The 16,368-nt window shown below is 38.8% G+C and overlaps 1 protein-coding gene across 1 annotated transcript; it reads right to left on the bottom strand.

Annotated features, from left to right (window-relative positions):
- Positions 1-3,637: 3,637 nt before the first annotated feature.
- On the bottom strand, positions 3,638-16,126 carry LOC311039639 (uncharacterized protein). Its single transcript, XM_084049576.1, has 3 exons — positions 15,915-16,126; positions 13,149-13,252; positions 3,638-7,035 (listed from the first exon to the last, which is right to left on the bottom strand). The coding sequence occupies exons 2-3, from the start codon at positions 13,210-13,212 to the stop codon at positions 5,381-5,383; spliced, it is 1,719 nt and encodes a 572-aa protein (XP_083905702.1). The 5' UTR covers positions 13,213-13,252; positions 15,915-16,126; the 3' UTR covers positions 3,638-5,380.
- Between the last annotated feature and the right edge of the window lie 242 nt (positions 16,127-16,368).

Raw genomic sequence — 16,368 nt, 5'->3', positions numbered from 1 at the left:
AAGTTGTCTCAAGACACTTTACATGTAGAGTAAGCTTTTCTTTCCTAATGTCTAAAGAATGAGTTTCTTTCTCTCAGAAATGTACTAACTGTGAGACACCGGAGTACAATCCAGTCAGGGAGCGGTCTGCTATGTTTCTACTTTGTAAAATGTTGGTATCAAATGACTGAGAGGGGAAAAAACAACTTGTTCATACAAGATTTCACTAAAATGGTTAGGTGATAAACAGATTTTAAACAAGGTGTTAAACAGCTCATCTTTAACTTCATTACTTGATTACGAAAGTCATTCAAGAATTAATTATCAAATGTTATGGCCAAATGAGGGACATTTTCAATTTCTGATAAATGCTTTTTTCCAGACTACTGAATGGGTTACTGATTATAATAATACAGAAACACATGGCATGCCTTTATAAGTTCTGTAAATGTATCTGCAATAAATCACACTTGGCACATTGAAATGCCACCAATGACAATGCACCCGTTTCTGTTGCACACAATGCTGGGAACCTGATCCTGCTCCACTGAAACTAATTGAGCTGTCATTCAAAGTTTACCTCACTACTCAGTTCACACGCTTATTTATGTGCATGGGGACGCAATTACACATTTGGGCCCTATCTTGCCTTACCCCTTATGCCTAAACCTTTTTGGTATTTTTTGCTATTTTGAAAAGTGTCGATGTAGATTTTCACTATTTTAAAATGTTTAGGCCATGAAAAGATAAGGCCATAGCTATGAATTTTTCATAGCCTCAAATCATTACCATGTGTAACACTTAAGTTGCAAGTGCATGCACACAAACATACACTGGTTGAGATAAGTGTTACGACACGTTATGGTTAGATTATCATTGCCTGAGGAAAGTAGTGTGCGCACATCCGTGGCCCAGGTGCAAGACAAGCAAAAGTATCATAAAAGAGAAGATCTGCACACAGGTGATGCTGATAAAGCTCCACTGTATTTATATTGCGTCGTCAACGTTTCGATCTATTCAGATCTTCATCTGGATCTCTGTCCTGATGAAGATCTGAGTAGATCGAAATGTGGACGACACATAAAAATACAGCAGAGCTTTTTCAGCATCACCAGTGTGCACACTCTATCTCTTTTAGATTATTATTGCCTCCTCAAGAATGAAGACAATCCAGGGGGGTGTCACTCACTCATTCAGGTTGCTGTTGAAGTAGGCTACACATTGTGTTGCTAAAACACTTCAACCTGCAACTGCAATCTCACAGACAAATAAACATTATTTAAATATGAGTTTCAAAATGTATATTCACATGTTTAGTGAAACTGTCTTGAAAGTGTTACAAGAATTACTGGTACTTTCTTAAAAATAACTAAACCATGTGGCTCCTCAACATTTTGTGCATGTAGTTGCTTTTATTTTGTAAGAAAATTCAGCTTTTTTCATTGCAAAACTCCCAAATGACTTCCCTCCCAAATCTCAGGGATAATGTAGGTGCTTTAAGGTTGGCATTCATATCTTATAGCTGAGACTTCATTGTCATTGTTACAGTAAGTGAATACTGTAGAAAAAATGTAATAAGCACCAACCTGAGTTTGTTTACTGTGCTGAAAGATACTATTAATCAAAACCAGTTTGACAGTCTTTACTGGAATTGACATATAATATTGTAGCCTACTTCCTGGAGCATGACCAAATAATCAAAGCATGAAGCTGGCTGCGGGTGAATGTGCTTCCTCATACCAAGAAACACCAAGAAAAAGAAAACATGTGATCAAAGCCTTCACAGTGAGCCGTTTGAGGAAAACTCAGGCAACCGCATTGTTTTATTTTATCAAAATATAGTAGCCTATTTCATCTGCATGACAATACGCAGGGTTCGGTTTTTAAAAATAAATAAAAACAAAACCAGGAGGGGATATCGTCTGACAACATCTCCTCCCCCGCCAAACTGACCATTCAACTGATACAATTCCTGTCCTGCTCACCTCATTTCACATCTCACCTGACATCTCACCTGATAAGCCCTCCCGGCACTCGCATGTCATCAATCTGTATACTGTAACTCCTCCCGCTCTCATCTGATTCCAGGCACTTCTGATAACTACTCCTCCCATTTTTCTTCCCCTCCTCGCCATGCCTACCTGTCATAGTGCTTTTTCTTTTTTTTTTTATCTCACATCATCAACAATGGTCACTCCTCCTCACTTCCCATCATGGCTCTCCTCAGAAGCCTCATCTTTATTTCTGTCAACAACAATTTCATCATCCGAGTAGCTGTCCCCAACACCGCAACAACATTACTGAATCCCTCTCCCGTTTCATGTTCAGAAATTCAGACACGTGACTTCATTTTGCTCCATCTACCCTGTGTCATCATCATATTGGATTGTATGTCCACCTTGATCTCAGTCTTGGGTGTCAACTCCAAGTCAATTCAATTTCAGTTCAATTCAAAGGCATGAGAAAACATACGTTTACATGGCCAAAGCAAGTGTTAAAACATAATGAAAACAAGTTAAGAAAATGGGGAAAGAATATACAGTTGGAGGGGGTACAGCATTGTGTTAAACGGAGCTATGTCACATTGCGTCGTTATATACATGTTATGTATACAGGGTATAAAGTTTTTTGAAAAAGATAGCAGCAAAAACAATGCAGTCACTTTTGGGACAATTAGCAGCATTGTCTCAAAACTATTTAAATAGTATACAAAAAAGCTTCAGATTTTAAATATGTTTAGAGCTACAGTAGCAGCTCTGTTTTATATGGTCTACTCGGTACAGATAGTGAGGGAAACTCAATGGTTAGTAGTCCTTAGGCCTTAGGGTGGTTGCATTCCATTGGTTAACCTTATTTTATCGCAACAGTTCACAAACCTGTCCGTAACAACTTAAACCCTACACGTATACTTTGTTGACCAGGGTCCCCCAGGGGCTCCATCCATGGTCTCCTAAATCGTTTCCCCTCTGCAATAATTCTACAAGTTCACAACACATTATCTTGATATGCATTGTGAGCTTGTAGATCTGCTAATTTTTTCAAATGGTCACCGATTATTACATACCCAGAATAGGGTTAGGTTAGGGAGGATGAATTGAGTACGCAGTATGCACTTTGAATTGAGTACAAAAGGACCCCAATTGAAAGAAGCCATTGGCTTTCTTGGGCTTTTCTAATCCTATTTAGTTGACCTTGTATTTGAACTGTACTTTCATGTTCTTTTTTTCCTGCAAACTTCTAAATAAAGTATTCAATCAATCAATCGAAAAAGGGTTCATGTGGTTAAGGTATTACATAATATGGCTGTCCCGAAGGCCCGGATTGTAGCATCAATGAAATCCTCTTTATTCACACGCTTTTCTTTAATTCTTTTTTAATCAGTAAAACTTATGTTTTTTTCACGTTTCAACGTACTTGACCATATGTTATAAAACCAAAATAATCAGTACATCAGCTTTCCAAATTTATATAGAAAAATTGAGGAAGAAGTTCCACAACTGTCCTTTTGCACCAAGCCTTTCCTGCCAGTCTCAAATGATGGAAGATTACGGGACATATAGGAAAATAAAGTCCACACACTGGTAGAAACAAGGTCCACTATGTTTTTTTACTCTCAACATTTATCATGGATTTTACTCAATTCTGTTTGGTTGCGACAAAAAATAGGAAAGTGAGTCAGCAATTGACTAATTTTCACACAAAAAAATACAGGCACAGTGTACACATATCCTCAAATCCAATCTAATATTATACAATTATACAATAAGAAGAAAAGTAATTAAAAAAAGGAGGGACAAATAAATTCAATCGTTTGCACAGATTACGAGACATATACACAGTGTTTGAAAGCTTTGAAAGAGTAGCTTGTAAAGCTACAAGTAGTTCACCATGGCAGTAGCTTTATCAAGCTACATTTCTACCCCTGGAGAAATGTAGCATGTAAAGCAACAGCTGCATAGAAAAAGTATTTTCAGCATTAAATTGAGAACATGTGGTGTATACAGTATGAAACAAAATATAATATCCTACAAAAAAGTCACATGCCAGCAGAAATATGCATCTCAACTGAGTTTTATTTAAAAAAGGTTGACATTTTCTTTAGTAAACATCGGTCTTCCTAAAGTAAAGAAAGACTAGAGACTTAGACAAAAAAAGAGGATCTGTTGAGGATACTGTTACATGGCATTTGATTGTCAATCGTTTAACATAAACTGTAATGACACTTATTGTCTGCACTTTTTATCTAATTATTTGGGTGTAAAAAATGCGACGCATGCAGCAGTCTCTCCAAGTTCTTATCAGATAGCCGTTCCGTTTGGCAATGAAAACATCCTTGCCAACACTAAAAAGCTGCTCACATGCAGCACTGTCTGGGACTCCAGTGTTAAACTTTATGGACAAATACCAAAACGTCATTTTAGATTAAAATGTTGTCGTGTGCACAACCATGGATCCTATGATAGACGAGCATTCCACACCGGCAGGGCAAGTGCCCCGGGCGAGCGTTGCGCACCAGTGTGGCGACACTGAGGCGAGCGGTCTGCTCCGAAAATGGGGGCGAGCGTGTTTTGGGGGAAACAGAAAGGTCTTGTATTTGGGGAATATGTTTTGTTGTATCTGAGGGACATATAAATTGTTTGATATGTATGCTTGCCTATTGGGGTCAGAGTTAACTGGGGTGGAATGTTGCCTATTTTAAAGATGTTATTGAATTTATGTTATGTTTCCAGTTTCACTTGTTTTATAAAATGCAGCAAATTAGCTTTCTGTTGAATTGTGTTGTCACTATGAGAAGAGTAATTACAGTACAGAGGCATTACTGTTTATAAGAATCTCATTGAGTAAATATTTTATGGAAGCACCAGTATCATTCCCACAATACTATCACTATGTCACAGTAGAATTATATCTGATTTTGCCCACATCACCAAACTTCACAGTATATCTTACATAAGACTAGTATACACATAGGTGACATAGCAAAGTGGTGTTGTCCTCTATACTATGCCAGTTACGTAGTGAATAACAGATCTACTAGCTGCTATTTAGGTTTCATGTTTCCCTGATTTTCACATCTGACCTGCTTTGCACCTGCTTTTATTGCAACATTTGACCCCATCTCCATGGCAGAACGGACATGGAAGGAGACACGCTGCTGCCGTTCGAGAAGAAGTTTCCCCATATGCACCGAGGTGAGAACAGTTGTCTCTGAATAGCACGTTTGTACGTCGACACTCCGCTCTTATGTGGTCAGTGACGAAGTCATTCTGTATTAGACCTATCTTCCGAATAAAAGCAACAAATTGTCATATGGTTGATGTTGGGTGGTAACCTTGTATGTCCCAGACCGTTCCTTTTTTATTATTTTAAAAACATTTTTTAAATACTGAAAATAGCAGATCTAGCTCATGTGTTGCTGTGATCTTGTAGATCTGCAATTTTCAGTACTGCGTGACAGTCTTGTATGATGTAAAGTAGTAGGTTTTTTACCCACTGTATGGGACCTCATGTGTCTTTTCATATTAGTCGTGTGACTATAGACTTTGTCACAAACTGTACAAGTAATAGGCTTTCCCCCTGTATGAGTCCTCATGTGTGATTTTAGATTACTTGTGTGATTATAACCTTTGCCACAGACTGCACAAGAAATGGGCTTTCCCCCTGTATGAGTCCTCATGTGTGACCTTAGATGAACCTTTTGACAAAAGCCTTTGCTGCAAACTGAACAAGTAAAGGGCTTTTCCCCTGTATGAGTCCTCATGTGTTTTTTAAGATCACCCATGTGACCATAGCCTTTGCCACAGACTTTACACATAAAGGGCTTTTCCCCTGTATGAATCCTCATGTGTTGTTTCAGGGTACACATTTGACCAAAGTCTTTGTTACAAACTGTACAACTAAAGGGTTTGTCCCCTGTATGAGTCCTCATGTGTTTTTTCAAATCGCTCATGTGACCAGAGCCATAGTCACAAACTGTACACATAAATGGCTTTTCCCCTGTATGAATCCTTGTGTGCAATTTCAGATGTTCCTTTCGTTTAAACTTTTTGCCACACTCTGTACAACTAAAGCTGTTCTTCCCTGTGTGGCTCCTCGTGAATGGAGTTTGTTTAGATGATTTCAGGTCCTGGGATAGCTTTTTGCTCAAAGACTTTTTTTGTCCTTCCACTTTTCGTCTCTTGTGTGATTTCGGTGTGTTTAAAGCCGACAGATTTTCCCTGGTCTCCTCCCACTCATCACTGTCATCAGTGATGTCAGATTCAGAACTGTGTGAAGAGAGGAGCTGTTCACTAGTTGGTTGTGATGTTTCACAATCTTGTTCATCAGCTTGTGTTTTCATGTGTTCAGTTGAGATGCTGGTTAGAGGCTTTGTCTCTTCCTTTTCATCATCATCATCTTCACTTTTCACTGCAAGTAATGTCAACATTGTTCCATCCGCCTCTAGAGGCTCTGACTCTCTGCTTTCATCATCATCTTCACTTTTCACTGCTTGTAATGTCAACATTGTTCCATCCGCCTCTAGAGGCTCTGACTCTCTGCTTTCATCATCATCTTCACTTTTCACTGCTTGTAATGTCAACGTTGTTCCATCCGCCTCTAGAGGCTCTGACTCTCTGCTTTCATCATCATCTTCACTTTTTACTGCTTGTAATGTCAACGTTGTTCCATCCGCCTCTAGAGGCTCTGACTCTCTGCTTTCATCATCATCTTCACTTTTCACTGCTTGTAATGTCAACTTTGTTCCATCCGCCTCTAGAGGCTCTGTCTCTCTGCTTTCATCATCATCTTCACTTTTCACTGCTAGTAATGTCAACGTTGTTCCATCCGCCTCTAGAGGCTCTGTCTCTCTGCTTTCATCATCGTCTTCACTTTTCACTGCTTGTAATGTCAACGTTGACTCATCAGTCTTCTCTGGTCTTTGAAGTAGCTCCCCCGGTTCCTCTCTAATCTGTGGAGGCTCTGCAGGCCGTGCAGGGTCCTCCCGGACCAGACTGGGGTGCCTCTCCTGTTGTTCAGGGGAAAACTCCTCTTTACACACAGGGAAGTGCAGGAAGTCTAGGAAAAAGATAACATGAGAGAAAACTGTGTAAATGAAAATGCAGTCTGAGTAAATAAGAGGGACAGTGGCCCTCATTTATCAACCTCGCACAGACATAAAAAGGGGTGTACGCTGATCTCACCTCAATTGTCTGTATTAATCTTTTTTGGTTAAGTGAAAAAAATGTAATACAATAAAAAAATAAAAATAAGGACGGGTGTTTTTGATGAATCTATCATGGTTAAAATGTAGTTTTAAGTTACAATGGCTTTGTATAGGAAGGGTGTCCGAAAAAATGAATATCAAATATCTAAATAGTAAATACTGAATTAAGCATCTTAAAATCTCTCCGGGGTGCTCACAAAAGCCTGAGTAGACGTTAAAACGACCCCGAACATGTTTGAAAGCGAAATATCCCTTTAACTATTGACTGGAATAATAGCTTGGCAGATAACGGGAATAATCGTTCACTTCCGGATAAAAGCGCCAAAATTGGTACACATACTCCTTGGGTAGTACTGTTTTGATAAAACCCGTTAGCCACCTGAAAATTCAAGATGGTGGCCATTTTTCAAGATGGCCGCCATTGAATATACAGTAATATTACATTTCCCAACAAAATCACATAGATACAAGTGCCAAAATTGGCAAACATACTCCTTGGGTATTGCTCTTTTGACAAAAACCAAAGATTTTAAGATGGTGGCCATTTTTCAAGATGGCCACCATTGAATATACAGTAATTCGCAGTAATTTCACAATAAAATGTCATAGATATGCACCAAAATTGGCACACACACTCTTTGGGTATTGCTCTTTTGATGAAACCTGTTACCCATGTAAAAATTCAAGATGGCAGCCATTTTTCAAGATGGCCACCATTGTACAGTAGGCTATATACAGTCAAATCACATTTAGAAGTAAAATAGCTTAGAAGCAAGCACCAAAATTGGCTCATATACCATTCTTTTAATAACATTTTAGCAGCCACCTAAAAATTCAAGATGGTGGCCCTTTTTCAAGATGGCTGCCATTTAATATACAGTATTTCTACATTTTGCAATAAAATCACATAGATTAGCGCTGAGAGACTAGCGGATCTTGCAAATGTAGATTATAAGTAGTAATAGCGCCCTGGGATCACCCTTCGTCTAGTCTCTACCCTTCGACCTGTTTGGCTTGGGTAACCCTGCCAGAAGTACAAGACTCCTGCCGACATAGTTCTAGGGGTCATGGAGACATGCAAACTGCCCCACCACGATAAGGTGATGATCCCGTTGAGGCAGTTTTTTTTTTTTGTCTTTTCTTTATTTATTATTTTTTTTATTGTTTTTTATAGACAGTAGGCCTATACTTATTCGCTTTACCAAATTGTCTGTTTGTTCGCTTATTGTCTTGCTGCCTGGATGAGGAAGACATGCACTTCTAAACCTCGCATCTGCAGCTGCACTGTGCCGTGCAGGTCAGACCAAATCTGTAGCATTTGCATTGCATGAAAAAATTATCTGTATTGAGTTAATCAAGGCTGAGGGGTTATCCTTTTACCACCTTGTGCAATGTACTATCGTACACAATAAGGAATGGGATACGACTAGGTTCGGAAATAAAACGACATGACCTACACCTAGCCCGATCGTTCATACAGTATCATTTAAGTCCTGTGCGATCTGTACACCATCCGGGTAAGTCCATGAACAAGTCATGTATGGCCCCCTTACCCTTGGTTCGGCTCTCCCGTGCTGGCACACCCTGTCGATTCAGGCGCGACTGTCTAACTAAACATCTATTAAACTACATGTAATCTACAATAGCTAACTGATGTGGGGCTTATTAGACAGCATTTGGGACACTAAAGTCATTTTGTTATAACAAAATAATTATTTAGCTGATACTGAACCCCATGCTGAGTTTCACAGCAGCGGTGCCACCAGTGTGCCCTGGCTGTGCGTTGACATCCGCTCTATTGAGCTACTACCTCTCTACCTTCCGATGAAAAGTCTTTCAACCGCCCCTCCACCGCCTCCCGATGCGCATACACACACATACGGCATAGTGGTGTCATGTCAACTTTGGAAGTCTTGTACAGGAAAATGCTACACATAATAGACTTATAACATAGCATGATCCCCTAATTTAGCAGAAGATTAGGATTCCGGGGCTGATATATGGTACAAGGAAGCCAGTGAGTCAGTCCATGGGTCCACATTCAGATTCTACATAGTGAAAAATGTATGATTTGACACCAAGATTACTCAAATAGGACATATTTTTGTGATTTTATTCAGAAATGCATTATTAGTGTATATTTAATGGCGGCCATCTTGCAAAATGGCCGCCATCTTGAATTTTTAGGTGGCTGCTAAAATGTTATTAAAAGAATGGTATATGAGCCAATTTTGGTGCTTGCTTCTAAGCTATTTTACCTCTAAATGTGTTTATAGCCTACTGTACAATGGTGGCCATCTTGAAAAATGGCTGCCATCTTGAATTTTTACATGGGTAACAGGTTTCATCAAAAGAGCAATACCCAAAGAGTGTGTGTGCCAATGTTGGTGCATATCTATGACATTTTATTGTGAACTTACTGCGAATTACTGTATATTCAATGGTGGCCATCTTGAAAAATGGCCACCATCTTAAAATCTTTGTTTTTTATCAAAAGAGCAATACCCAAGGAGTATGTTTGCCAATTTTGGCGCTTGTATCTATGGGATTTTGCTGGGAAATGCAATATTACTGTATATTCAATGGCGGCCATCTTGAAAAATGGCCACCATCTTGAATTTTCAGGTGGCTAACGGGTTTTATCAAAACAGTACTACCCAAGGAGTATGTGTACCAATTTTGGCGCTTTTATCCGGAAGTGAACGATTCGCCTGTTTTTCGCCTGTTATCTGCCTAGCTATAAAGTTGCTTTTACTTTGAGCAGACTCTACTCCAGTCATTTAGACCAGTTACTTTGCTCTTCTTCGGTACTGGAATAATGGTACCTAGTTTAAAGCAGGAGGGGAACCTTCTGAGGACGACTGGTTGTAGATAGTCAGTGTAAACCCCTGCTGGCTGTGTCGCGCATGTGCTGAGTATCAGAGAGAGATTTTATTTAGGGCTGTCCTGAACATTAACTTGACTGAAAGTGGACATGCCTTGAAATGCCCTTTTCTGTGCAGCAGCTGCAATTACATCTTAAAACATACTATTTCCAGGTGATTAGATTACATAAACATTAGCTTCAATAATTTGTAGCACATTAAAAATTGACTGGTCAATAATCGATTTAGAAAAAAAAAAGAAAAAAAAATCTGTATTAAACAGCCGTGTTGGAGAGCATTGAAATGTGTGTGGTGGCTAAGGTTAAGTTAATCTGGCGACCATGTCTGTTTAGTTTTTTAATGGCTGTTTGTATACTCTACGAGTTGTTTATTTTAATTATTCAGTGTGAGAAGAATGGCCCACCAGACTGTGCACCTGTCTGGTGTATTTATGCAATGGGAAGAGTTCAAATCCTGTGACATTTATTTATTCATTCATTGATGTGTTTATTTTGACGCTTTAAATGGGCTGAATAGTTATTGCACCCGACACATGTTTACTTAGACTCCAATGGCGAATATTTGCATCTATAAAACGTATAAATGTATTGTTAGAGACTGTCATGGGGGTTGTCTTCCGGTTTCTCAGAACAACCGACGTCCACAACGCAACGGGAATGTCCGACGTTTCTTCATCCAAACAAGAATCAGATAGGTATGTTTTGGCATTGTGATAGAAAAAACAAAAGGCCAGCCACGTGTTTTTTTGCCGTGTACAACCATAGACTGTAAAAATTAATGGACAAAGTGACGCCATTGGTTTCTACAGACCGTAAATGAAGCCGATTGTTAAGGAATTTCAAATCCGCCATCTTTGTACTGTATATCGCGTCATATCCTGTGCAACCGGAAAGAATGCTATTGGTTGGGTAGCTTGTCAATCAAGAGCGGGGGCGGGGAATTAATTGCTATTGGCTGTGTAGCTTGTAGAGATGGTCCGATCGATCGGCCATGGATCGGATCGGCCCGAAATCAATGAAAATAATTTGATCGGTCATTCCAATCAAAAGGTAAATTCAGCGATCCGATCATGACGTATATATGTCAAGGGTTTGATACCACTCCGGATCCGAAGGTGGCGGTGAAACGCTGGCTGAATACCAGCTGCCTTAAAAGAAGGAAGAAGTGTTTGTTATGTTCTGCTGCACGCACACAGGTTTGAAAATGTCCGCGGTATGGAATTTCTTGAGACCGATGCGATACACGCTATCTGCAAAATATGAAAGGGTAAAGTACCTCGTGGGGGAAACAAGCCAAATAGTTTCAACACGACAAATTTAATTCAGCACTTGAAGAAGGATCACAAAGAGGAGCATGGCGATTACCTTAAACGGACCGCAGAAAGCGAAAAAAGAAAGGCAGAGAAAACGTCAACACGCGCTGCTGGTGCAAAGAACAATAGAGAGCACCCAGTCCTTTAACCCTCACGGTGAGAAGGCAGGGGATCACGAGAAAGGTAATGGAATTCATAGGCCTGGACGACCAGCCAATACATGCATGAGTGAATGAATTAATAAATAAAAAAGTTAAATAAAATACAAAAAGTTAAAAAATATAAAAAATAATATTGCCCCACATGATCGGATCGGTATCGGATGATCAGACTTAGGTGATCGGTTCCAAAAAACCTGATTAGACCATCTCTAGTAGCTTGTCAACCAAATCATCCCGCCGCTCCTACAGCATCAATTTTTAAATGAATGGGACCATAATTTAACAAAACGCATATCATGGTGATTGAAAGAAGACTTTAAACTTGCGACTGGAAGCATATAGTATTTATGACAATGTTTATTAAGGTAAGAAAATCAAGTCTAAAGTTCATCAAAAACCCACCCACTTGAATGGAGAAAAATTATTTCTGACACCAGCGAACCTAAAGGCCATTCATATGAACTTTTACTTCATATATAGACTCAATTTCAAAGCAGGAAGCCCCTGTGTACAACAGCTGTAGTTACTAGGACGCGCGTCACAGAAGCGGGGCATAGTTTTTGGTAGACGAGACGTAGTCATATAATTAAATATAAAATAAAATAAAATCACAGAAAAAAACGTTTTATGGTCATGATTCACCAGGACCCTGGATGGCTTGATTCTAGGCTTAAATTAATTGATATAAATATTTTTGGAAATGTAAATGGGAAAAATGCATTGAGTATTTTGAAGTGGAACCAGAAAATGGCCACCACTGCTATGCCCTATTTATCTTGAACAATTTAAAAGTACAGAAAACTCCATACATCATCATCACAATTTCAAAACATTTGTTCAAGAAGGGACAGAAAGATGCAAATGCTTATCTAGTCCGGTCCCCTTCTTACCATGACAAATAACCTATTGTAAAACAATATGATTTAATACAAATTGATATACCATAAAATGAGTACACAATTTACATACAATACATATAAATCGATCCTACTAAAAGTAATAAAAGATCATATAAAGTAAAGAAAATAGTCAATTAAAAAAACAATTCATATAAAGCAAATAATCATAGTAACTTATTAAATCAGTAAATCAGTATAAAATCATGTGACCATAATGTTGTATAAATGACTGCTTATAGCATCGCTTGAACTGTTTAACATTTCTGCAGTTTTTGATACTTTTATCAAGATTATTCCAAAGATGAATACCTGATATTGAAATGCACATTTGTTTCAGTGTTGAATGAATAATTATCATCTGTTTAAAAGTATGTTTGTTTCTTAAATCATATTTTCCATCACTCTCCTTAAAAAGCTTTTGGATGTTTCCAGGTAAACTCTTTTCCAGGCTTTAAACATGATTTGTGCCGTTTTAAATTTCACTAGATCTGGAAACTTTAGAATGTAAGATTGTAAAAACAGATTATTAGTATGATCAAGGTATCCTGCTCCATTAATTATCTTTACTGCTCGTTTTTGTAAAATACAAATCTTATTTAAAGTTGCTATAAACAGATACACCTGTATGCAGTAATACTACACAAGGAAGCTGGGAAATGTAGTTCGGCTACTAGCTGGTGTTCAACGTATGTAGATATGTTAACAAACCTGCAGTCTGTAGTTTGATGCTTTGTTGCTCCATCACAGTTCCTATAGTGAAGCGGTTGCACATGAACTCTGCAGTCGCACTGAGGCGCTCCAACACAAACACCCTGACAAGCAGTTGTGGAAGTTGTTTTACTTAAGTAAAAGTATCAATACCCTTTCAGAGATGCTCGTAGGCCTGCGTCCTGCGTCGCTGACGCACCATATTGCGAAAGGACGCATTCATGACAACTCTAGTGCGTCCATGGGACGCACTAGAGTTGTCACCACCAACAGAGAAAAATATAACAATAATTTGCGGTAAAATTAGTAGTGCACGATAAGTATCGGCCCGATAATTATATGTCTGATATCAGGAATTATGACGTCATCCCGATAAAACCGATAACATTAATAATATCTCCGATAATATATAATATTTGTCAGCTGTGATCTACATGGACTCTCTCGGTTAGGCACCGTTGGTGGAGAAGTATAACTCTCCGGTTAGACACCGTTGGTGGAGAAGTATAACTCGGTTAGACACCGTTGTACTGGAGAAGTATAACTCGGTTAAACAGCGTTGTGTGGCAGAAGCAGCAGCAACAGCACAGCCCCTCGCTGTTAGTCTACGCTACACACAGAGAGAGAGAGAGAGAGACGGCATGAGGACCTGCTCTTAAACGTGTTAAAACGTCTTGGATAGACCACTGTCTGGAATAATAACTGATCATCATACATATAGGTCTACTACTAATCTTTGTTGGTGTTGTCATCTTAAATTGACCAGCCAAAGTAAAATCCCCGATTTTAGAGTGTTCTCCCACTTGCTTGGAGATGATGTGGTGGATTAATGCATGTTGCCAATCAGCTGTGTAACATTAGCAGGTTAACGATGGCTCGTTGAGCCTATGCATTTGACCCTGATTTGACCACAAAGGCGAACAAAAGCACTAATTAATGGCAGCTGTAAGTAACCGGTTGTCTATCGTCTGTGTCTTGTGTATGTTTAATAGGCAACTGGATGTTTTCTGTAGCCTAGAGATATCATAACAATTAATTCCCTGAAGAGGGTAGACCCTCTCCCTCATGCTAAACTTAAAGTGACTTATAAGGTTCCACTTCTCCTCAAAAAGACAACTTTATTTTCCTTTCTCAATGACAAGCCTAATAGTATTATTGCATGTTGACTATGTCCAATAACTGCAAGCCAATGTTCATAGGCATTGTCAGTATTTGTCTTCATTATTTCTTGAATTCCTATTTCTTTATTTGCCAATACTTCCACTGTAAGCCAGTGTTTTCAGTCTTTTATTGCTACACAATAAATAGTAAAAATAAATTCTACATTCATAAATACAAAATAAAATAATAATAATGATTAAAAGGTTCTATGATTAAATGTATTCTATTGGTCAAAGGTATGTTAAATCCACCTGTTGCCCACTACTAGTATTTCTTACCATAAGGTGTGCTAATACTACAGAATCATATACATTTGAAAAAATATATTTATGATTTTTTAATATATGTATATATATCGGTATCGGTCTTGAAAAGCAGGAACGGGTCGCACTGATCTAGATCTGCTATTTTCACAATATGTATCTGTGGAACTGAATCAAACTAAATTAAGTGCCTCAACTCCTAATTCCTCAGGGTGGGGGGTCCCCAGTTAAAAAAAAAAAAAAAAAAAGATTATTTTAGGGGGTCGCTGCCTGAAAAGGTTGAGATCCACTGCATCAGGATATAATGTACACAGTCACACACGCATAGAAGATATGGAGATTGGAGATCAAAGAAAACGATAGGGGGGGGGGGGGGGACGTGTAATTGGGGACCCATAAAATGTTTCTGGGACCCATCTGAATGACCACCCTTGCATCCCAGGACCCATTACATTGAAAACCTAGCAACATCACTGCCCTTTGTAGAAATATTCTGTTACAAGTACAAGTTTGGCAATCAAAAATGACTAGGTAACAGTATAAAAGTATTGGCATCAAAACGTATTTAAAGTACCAAAAGTAAAAGTACTCATTATGCAGAAGGTCCCATTTGACAAGTTCTAAAAATGTAATGTATAAAGATCCTTTGAAAATAGCAGATCTGCAAGCTCACAACCTTGTAGATCTGCTATTTTCAAATTGCAGACCTAAATAATAGTAACTAGAAACTAACGTTTTCAAATAATTGTAGTGGAGTAAAAGTACAATATTTGCCTCTGAGATGTTAGTGGAGTAGAAGTAAAAGTATTGAAATTTGGAAATACTCCAGTAAAGTAAAAAAAAAATGTACTTAAGTACTGAGTACTGAATTGTACTTAAAGGACGACTTCACCACTTTTCAACATATCTTCATACAATAGGTCCTCACTAATGCTCATGATGAAATGATTAAAAAAAATCTACTTGGTCTGTGTCTCATAGGAGGGCTGTGGACAGTCCAGAAACCCGTCTACCTGTGACATCATCGTTAGGCAGGATCTTTTTCCCCCAAAAGATTACAATTTTTTTATTCAGATTTGTATTAAGGCGATAACAATGGGATCTATTATTGCATTACAACTTTCCAGGAATACTAAGCCTGCAGTTTTTATTAGCTTGGATTCCCAATCGATGATGTCACTGGTAGACGGGTTTCTGAACTGTCTACAGCCCTCCTCTGAGACACAGACTGATTCGATTTTTTTTTTTACCATTTTATCATGAGCATTACCTATTATATAAAGATGTGTTGAAAAGTGGTGAAGTCGTCCTTTAAGTACAGTACTTGAGTAAATGTACTTACGTAGCTACTTTACACCACTGCTGACAAGCTTCACTCAACAAACATGTGTGATGATCACACAAGACGGTCAGTCTTGAATCAAGGCTATCACCACAATATCTCCTCTTCCAGCGACGTCAGCTGCTCTTTTATCGACATCCGTAGAGAGTCCAATTATGGCCATTTATCTCGTTGTTAAGACATTTTTCACCGCGCCCTTAGTTAACGTTTGTTGTGTTCCAGGTTGGAAAAAACAAGGGCAAAAAGCACAATAAAACAACACGCACACACTTCCGGGTAAACGTGTTTCACGACTGCAAAGGATCCCAGGCACTGTTGCTTTTCGCCCCCTGGTGGAGGAGGTGTGTAACTGTCACTGAAGACAGCTAGATATAGAGAGAGACCATAGAGTTGAGACAGACAGACAGACAGACAGACAGACACTGACAGACAGACAGACAGACAGACAGACAGA

This window comes from Gymnoscopelus microlampas, assembly GCF_963454915.1.
Source record: "Gymnoscopelus microlampas genome assembly, chromosome: 1".
NCBI classification, from domain to species: domain Eukaryota; kingdom Metazoa; phylum Chordata; class Actinopteri; order Myctophiformes; family Myctophidae; genus Gymnoscopelus; species Gymnoscopelus microlampas.
The sequence above is the reverse complement of the archived record's forward strand: the minus strand, read 5'-3'. Positions and strand labels throughout refer to the sequence as shown.

What these genes read in the sequence shown, in the direction of transcription:
- LOC311039639 (XM_084049576.1), bottom strand. Translation starts at nt 13,212, where the DNA reads ATGTGCAACCGCTTCACTATAGGAACTGTGATGGAGCAACAAAGCATC. An exon ending in CATCAAACTACAGACTGCAG is followed by an intron (nt 7,036 to 13,148) that starts GTTTGTTAACAT and finishes TCTTTTTCCTAG; the next exon opens with ACTTCCTGCACTTCCCTGTG.